This window comes from Oncorhynchus gorbuscha, linkage group LG21 (assembly GCF_021184085.1).
Source record: "Oncorhynchus gorbuscha isolate QuinsamMale2020 ecotype Even-year linkage group LG21, OgorEven_v1.0, whole genome shotgun sequence".
In the NCBI taxonomy this organism is placed as follows: domain Eukaryota; kingdom Metazoa; phylum Chordata; class Actinopteri; order Salmoniformes; family Salmonidae; genus Oncorhynchus; species Oncorhynchus gorbuscha.
This window is the reverse complement of record NC_060193.1, coordinates 47,815,588-47,823,614: the sequence shown is the minus strand read 5'-3', so window position 1 is coordinate 47,823,614 and position 8,027 is coordinate 47,815,588. Positions and strand designations below refer to the sequence as shown.

Below are 8,027 nucleotides of genomic sequence, written 5' to 3'. Positions count from 1 at the left end.
TCATCACCACCCTGATTACTCTCCCTTCATATAGCCCTCAGTAAGTCTCATTCATCAGGCAGTATTGGTTTTTGGTTCCCGTTTGGTATTAACTTCATGATTACTATTAAACACACCTTCTGTGCCTGTTTCCCTGCATATGTGTTACATCTGGTCCTGGTAGTGGGTACCCACAGGGATGAAGGTTTGTATTTTCACCCAGCACTAACGTACCGGATTCAACTAACCAACGAGCCCCTTGATTAGCTGAATCAGGTGTGTCGGCTGCACAGGATTAACAAGTGTGTATGCTTCAGTTTGCCATGTACTGTGTATTTAAATACTGTATTCTCGACAAAGCTCATTGTAATTTCTACTACTGTACATTGCATTGTAGTTACACTGTTTTATACTGCACATATAGATTGCATTTGGATTACTGTTACAGTGCTATTTAGGTTAAGTGCATTCGTTGTGTCATATCTAGATTTGCAGAAATGTGCTTTTCTTTCAAAAACAAGGACATTTCTAAGTGACCCCAAACTTTTGAACAGTAGTGTACATTATTATTCAAGTCTATGGCAAATCAACTTGTTTGTGGTATAAATTAGAGGCAGGAAATCTAACTGGCTGCGATACGGCTGATTTGTGTGAAATAGAAAGACGGGAAACTGTGTCGCTATTCCCAGAGGAAATATTCTGGCATCTGTCCGTATGGTGAGGCGGACAGAGCAGGGAGCAACCTCCCTGGTGTAGTGTCGACAGAGACGTAGTTTTCACAAGATGGTACACAGCTTATTTCAGAAATGACTTTCGTAGCAGATTAGGAGAATTTATGAGATGTACAGGAAGCTAGGGATATGAAAGCAATAACCTACCGCTCAGTCCATACTGCTGTTTGTCTACAAAGTTTTGCCACCCCCTCATATTTGTTTAGTGTGTGTGTGTGTGTGTGTGTGTGTGTGTGTGTGTGTGTGTGTGTGTGTGTGTGTGTGTGTGTGTGTGTGTGTGTGTGTGTGTGTGTGTGTGTGTGTGTGTGTGTGTGTGTGTGTGTACAGCAACTGCAAAAATCAATAGTTCACTACAAGACTCTGTCTTATCTGTACGAGAGTATGGACATGAACAAATCACTGACAGATATTCCATTGTGCTTCAGAGTGGAACATTTATCATCGACTGTTGCTAGTTTCTGACTGTTGACAGTTGTATAAGGCAGCCCTATCACAGAGAGCAACTCAAACACAACACACTTTATTTACACAGTAGTGGCAGAAGCCTTCCCAATCAGTCAGTGCTATCTGGGACCCATGATGTCCCTACTCTGATTTGAACACAATGAAGTTGACATTTTAAATGGTTATGGGTTAGGTAAGGGTTAAGTTTAGGGTAGGGACATCCCAGGGATCCAAAACAGCACTGACTTTTCCCAATCATACCGAAAATCAATTTCAGCGGGACAAACCACAGGTTAGAAGGGATAGCACTCACTACCTAGTTTCTCTCCTCTTTTTAACCTCCGTCTGTTTCTTCCATTAAACTGTTGACTGTGGTTGGTGTTGCTGTCTCCTCAGCTTGCTGTGTTGCCCCTCCTTTGCCTTTATTTCACCACGATGGTTTGTTTTTTCCGCATCACTTTAGGGATCGATTGGCATCCAATCTACAGGCTGGTGGGGGTACTGCCTGTATCTGTACGCTCTGCTGGTTCACCACACACCGGACACAACATGTACAAGAGTCATGAATTATTAAAGGTTTTGACTGTCTTTTATTTAGTTATTCAGACCGATCAACCCAATGCATTGTGGGTCCCATCACAGCATGTACATCAGCAGGTCTCAATCTCCCAGACAGCAAAGGATACAATGTAGAGACAGTGAAACCCAATCCATAGTCAGGGACAGGCATGTCTAAGCTCCATTTCTTGCATTACAGAGAAGGCTACATTACTGTAGGTGTGCAGAATAGCATCAGAGGGATAAGTCGCAGAAGAGGGAAGCATTCATGTGATTGGGACAGTTCAACCGGGGTCCTGGGGCCCGATGGGGGCGCTCTCGTCATAATGGTGCTGGCGACCTTGGTCTGACGACCGGGCCAGGTCCATCCAGTAGGACAGGTCAGTCTCAAGCCTCTGTGGGATGGATGTACAACAAGAGCTCTGGATAAGAGCGTCTGCTAAATGACTTAAATGTAAATGTAAAATAAAACGTTAACGAAATCAAGCCAGAAGACTCGTGAACTTGTTTGAATGAGAGTGAATGGAGACAAGTTGTTAGACGACACAGTGTGTGTATTTGTGTGACAGCTGCAGTTGGAGAGATCCAACTCGAGGACAACTGGAGATACAATGAAATAACATCATAGCAGATGCTTTGATCCAAGGTGACTTGCAGTACATTGAGTGGATATGTTGTTGTTGTATGTAATGTACGACCCCAGCGGGAGGTCAACTTCAAGCAGTGTGAACACGTCTGAATAGGTGAAGTCTTGGATGTGTCAGAGTTCGAGTATGACTGGCGTTAGAGGGCAGCCGTACGTTTGTGCATGTTTTGTCTTGAACAATTAACTGGCACGTTTTCTATTAGGCTTCATGTGACGAGAAGGTTTGGACAGGTCCGCCGCTGTTGGACGATGGACGCAGATGTGAGGGAAATATTACGGCCCCTCGTCGACTGATGTCGGAGCTGGGGTGAACTGACACACACACACACACAGGGGACAGCTGCTGAGCCCGGGTCAGAGACATGTGTTACAGATACCGGCATTAATCCAATCACACAGCCTCGCCGGCTGCCATATAAATATCAACACACACCTTATAATAGAGCTGTCTAGACGGCGGAAGAGTGGTTGCGTTGTGTTGCTAAGACATTGCTGTAGACGGGAAGTCATGTCTCTGTACAGCCTGCATGAGTCTGAAGCAAACACAAAAGACTGACCTTTTCATATGTTCACCTATCATTCCTGTAAATGCCACCATGGGACTTATACAAGGATGGAGATATAGTCAGAGGTTCTGTAACCATATTAAATGAAAATAATTCAGATTAGATGAATAGTATAAGGAACATAATAGGAATGTGCTGGTGCTGTGCTGTACATTCTTCCTGTAAGCCAGTTGTTTGTAATGTTACATGGAATTGTATATTTAAGCAATAAGGCATGAGGGGGTGTGGTATATGGCCAATACACCATGGATAATAACAGCCCTTAGCCGTGGTATATTGGTCATAAACCACAAACAACCGAGGTGCCTTATTGCTATTGTAAACTGATTACCATCATAATTAGAGCAGTAAAAATAAATATTTTGTCATACCTGTGGTATACCATCTGAAATAACACGACTGTCAGCCAATCAGCATTCAGGGCTCAAACCACCCACTTTATAATACATGATAGTATATGATGCAGTTGTAGTTTACCAGATCGGATCACTCTCAGGACTGTAGGAATGCTTTACCAATGGGTAAAGCGTCTGTGTGTGCAGAGTGCAGTGCATTGTGAAGGGTGCAGTGTACCTACCGCCTCGTCATACCCCATGTGCATGAACTGCATGATCCATTGCTGCACATCTGGCCTGCTGCGGTCCCAGATGTTCCTCTTGGGCCTCCGTAGGGAGGTCAGGAACTCTTTGGCCTTGGAGGGGGCCACCGCCACCCCCGCAGGCTTCGTACCTCCACCCGCTAAGGAAATACAGGTAAGGTGAGGTCAAGGTGTGGCTGTAAAGAAGTCAATAAGCACACCTGTTTACCCACAGCAGGGTCGGAGGCAGGGGGAAGTATGCAGGGAGCAGGGGAGCTGTCAGTGACTGAGAGACAGAGTGGTTCTGACCGACCAGCAGCAGCCAGGACAGACAGGATAGGAGCCTAAAGGCTGCATCAGCGACACTATAAATATCAACGGGTGTTTTTAGAATATTAACAAGACTCATGAAGCCATCATCATCTGAGACTGTCACTTATCAGTCCAGGCACTCATCCCACAGAGGACTGCGTGTGTTGCGTGCCATGGAGGTCTGTCTGAACATGACAGGGCTATTCAAAGCTAGACAAGTGTGAAAAGTTTACCGCCTGAGGTGAATTTGTCGATAAAGTTATTTATTTTTATTGAACCTTTTATTTAACTAGGCAAGGGAAAGGTGAATTGTTTTCCTGACATTAATGATGCAGACATGTGGATGTAGTTGTAATGAATACGATTGGAGACAAGAGTGCTGGTTTAAAGCGCAGGGCGCAGCAGGTGTTTGTTAGCGAAGGACCACAGGAGGAGGCAGGTAGCTGGGTCCAGGGGCAGGCAGAAGGTCATACACAGGGGGGTCCAAAAAGGTAACAGTACACACAGGGAAAAGGCTAGTAACTTCGTCCGGGAGATCAGGCAAGAGGTTGACGACAGGAAATCTGACAGGCAGAAGTACAGGCAGGGAATGGGCAAAAAGGTGTTGTTAGTGAGGATGGCCAAAAACTATGATACACAGGAGGACTAATATGGAAATAAACAGAGCTCCCGAATAGAATGTGTATCAAAACAAACAATACCTCACAATGATGGGGTGCAATGAACTGAACTAAATAGTGTGTGATAATGACATACAGGTCTGTGAACAGGTGATCAGAATTCAGGTGATTGGGATCTGGAGAGTGAACTGCGTTCAGGGGGATCCATGTGTTTGAGAGCGCGAGCTGGAAGCAGACGTTACAGTAGCGTGGCTCAGTGTAGTCAGTGTGCGTGTAGCCTCAGCTGTGAGATGTTTCTCATGAGAAACAGCCATAATCCATATTACCATCTCTTTTCTTCAGTAGTCTGTGGAGCTTGTTCTCCCCTGCGCCATCTGTTGGAGATGCACAGACAAAAGAGGTTAAATAAAGACAAATCAGATCTATTCGACTTGATTTTAATATGACATTAGTTTGTATCAACTGTTATATCATTACTATGAAAGACGTACAGTGAGTGAACAACATATTTGTATTAAGTTGCCCTCGGAATAGCCTCAATTTGCCGGAGCATTGACTCTACAAGGTGCTGGCCCATGTTGACTCCTATGCTTTCCACAGTTGGGTCAAGTTGGCTGGATGTTTTTGGGTGGTGGACCATTCTAGATACACACGGGAAACGGTGCAGTTCTTGACACACTGCGCCTGGAACCTACTACCATACCCTGTTCAAAGGCACTTAAATCGTTTTGTCTTGCCCATTCACACACACACACACACACACACACACACACACACACACACACACACACACACACACACACACACACACACACACACCATTCACACACACACACACACACACACAATCCATGTCTCAATTGTCGCAAGGCTTAAACATCCTTCTTTAACCTGATTTAACAAGTGACATCGATAAGGGATTCTAGCTTTCACCTGGATTCACCTGGTCAGTCTACTCTATGTCATAGAAAGAGCAGGTGTTTTGTACTCTCAGTGTGTATCATTGTTATGCCCTATGACAGAGAGAGAGAGTTCATGTAAGGAGTGTCTACGAAACCTAATTCTGAAACATTTAAGTGTTCCAATTCTCCTATTAAGACGTCAAACCAATGCAGTATACAAAAAAACCGAGTATATCCCTCCCTTCATACCCATTCACCATGTCAATACTTGAAAAACACTCGAGTTAATCGAAGTGTTACCAAAGCAGGGATGGCAGGGGCGCAGGGTTGTGTTCCAAATGAAACGACTGCAAGTATGCTTGCTGTAGTTCCTCAACGGCACAGCTAGGAGCGCAAAAAAAAAAAAAAAACCCAACTAATTGAAAACTCTTCTTTTAGTCATAAAAGTGCATTGACATTGCTTAGGAACAGTGCACACTTTGGAGAGGTGTGTGACCACTTGGAGACACCAGTTAGTCCTCTCACTCAAACCATTTAAAAAATGTTTTTGTTGCACCTACCTCACATTCTCCAGAAATATTCTTGTCATGTTACAGAATATATCCCGAGTATTTTCAGATTTTGTTTTCAACAAATGTGGCAAAATGTACAGTAAAATGCACATCAAATCAACAGTGTAATGTTTGGATTCAGTCTTGTGTCAGGTGTGCCCAACTTTGGTCTAATCACTTCCCCATTATCTCCAAAACGGTTCCCTTTCAATTGTTACCATGATTATGCATATGCTTTTCATATTTCTTCTCGAAGAAACATTTCCATGTAGCCCTACCCATACAGGCCCATTCCCACAAGTGTAAAGGGTAACAGATGTGTTGTATCAATGTGGTTATTTGATTGTAGTCTGGTTTGATGTTAGACGGCCGGTTCGAGAGGTAGAGAGCGGAGACCTTCCTCTAGCTAGCAGACGGTAGACGGTAGGAGGCTGATGTTCACGGACAAACAATGTGACACGAGGGTGTGAAATCCTCCCTCCAGGAGCTGTGTTTGGTTTGACCTCCTTTTGTCCTCCACACACACATACTTCAATCCACCCTCCCTTTTTTTAAACTCTCCCTCCCTCTTGCTATTCTATTGGTTTTACCTCTCCTTTTTATCTCCCTCTCTCTCTCTCTCTCTCTCTCTCTCTCTCTCTCTCTCTTAACCGTTATTCTTTCTCCCGGTGAACTTCAAAAATCAAAGCTTCCGACAGAGCATCCAAGATGGTGGCTACAAGGCGGATAGAATAGCCACTGAACTCTTTCAAAATCAGACGTCACTGTCCTCGAGAAGAATGAAAAAAAATCCAGTCTCTGCTGATCTCAGGAATGAAAGAATAAAAAAGAGAGAGATGGGAAAATGTATCGAGACAGGCGTGCTGGCACCCTTTTCCAAATCTCTGTTCTCTGTAACAGTTTTGTCACGTGGCAACATACTGTGACATTTGAATGCATCAACCTGCAAATGTACAGTATAAATGTGATGGGTCAGTGAGTACACTCAATCACAAATGTACAGTATAAATGTGATGGGTCAGTGAGTGCACTCAATCACAAATGTACAGTATAAATGTGATGGGTCAGTGAGTGCACTCAATCACAAATGTACAGTATAAATGTGATGGGTCAGTGAGTACACTCAATCACAAATGTACAGCATAAATGTGATGGGTCAGTGAGTACACTCAATCACAAATGTACAGTATAAATGTGATGGGTCAGTGAGTACACTCAATCACAAATGTACAGTATAAATGTGATGGGTCAGTGAGTGCACTCAATCACAAATGTACAGTATAAATGTGATGGGTCAGTGAGTAATCAATCACAAATGTACAGTATAAATGTGATGGGTCAGTGAGTACACTCAATCACAAATGTACAGTATAAATGTGATGGGTCAGTGAGTACACAGTATAAATGTGATGGGTCAATCAATCACAAATGTACAGTATAAATGTGATGGGTACACTCAATCACAAATGTGATGGGTCAGTGAGTACACTCAATCACAAATGTACAGTATAAATGTGATGGGTCACTCAATCACAAATGTACAGTATAAATGTGATGGGTCAGTGAGTACACTCAATCACAAATGTACAGTATAAATGTGATGGGTCAGTGAGTACACTCAATCACAAATGTACAGTATAAATGTGATGGGTCAGTGAGTACACTCAATCACAAATGTACAATATGGATGTGAGTGACGGAAGGGTTTTTACCTGAGTGAGCGCAGTAGGAGAGGAAGGCCGTTAGCAGTAGAATCTGCAGACAGAGGTTGTGGAAAGCCATGGTCTCCGTCTCTGTCCCAGACGTCTCTCTGAGTCTCGGGAAGCAGTGGGTACAGGAAGCAGGAGGAGAATCAGGAGCAGTGGAAGCAGGAGTCTCCCCACAGGCCCAGAGAACAAACATTCCTTCCTAGAGGAAAACCTGCTTGTGCCGGTTCAGGAATGTCATAAAAGGAAGACCCAGCCAAACCGAAGCACTCGGTCATTCTCTCTCGTTTAATGTGTGGGTGATATGTTTGTTGGATGGGTAACACTTTCTTTGGATAGTCCATCTGTAGATGCTCTACAGACAATCTACAAGCTATCAGTAACACTTCAACTAACCATAACCTTATTATGTCAAACAACTGTCAAGCCTGACCA

At 43.8% G+C, this 8,027-nt stretch overlaps 1 protein-coding gene across 1 annotated transcript; it reads right to left on the bottom strand.

Annotated features, from left to right (window-relative positions):
• Positions 1 to 1,767: 1,767 nt before the first annotated feature.
• On the bottom strand, positions 1,768 to 7,772 carry LOC124007816 (augurin-B-like). The gene is made up of 4 exons (XM_046318591.1): positions 7,599 to 7,772; positions 4,760 to 4,807; positions 3,502 to 3,662; positions 1,768 to 2,107 (listed from the first exon to the last, which is right to left on the bottom strand). The coding sequence occupies exons 1-4, from the start codon at positions 7,666 to 7,668 to the stop codon at positions 1,997 to 1,999; spliced, it is 390 nt and encodes a 129-aa protein (XP_046174547.1). The 5' UTR covers positions 7,669 to 7,772; the 3' UTR covers positions 1,768 to 1,996.
• Positions 7,773 to 8,027: the final 255 nt, after the last annotated feature.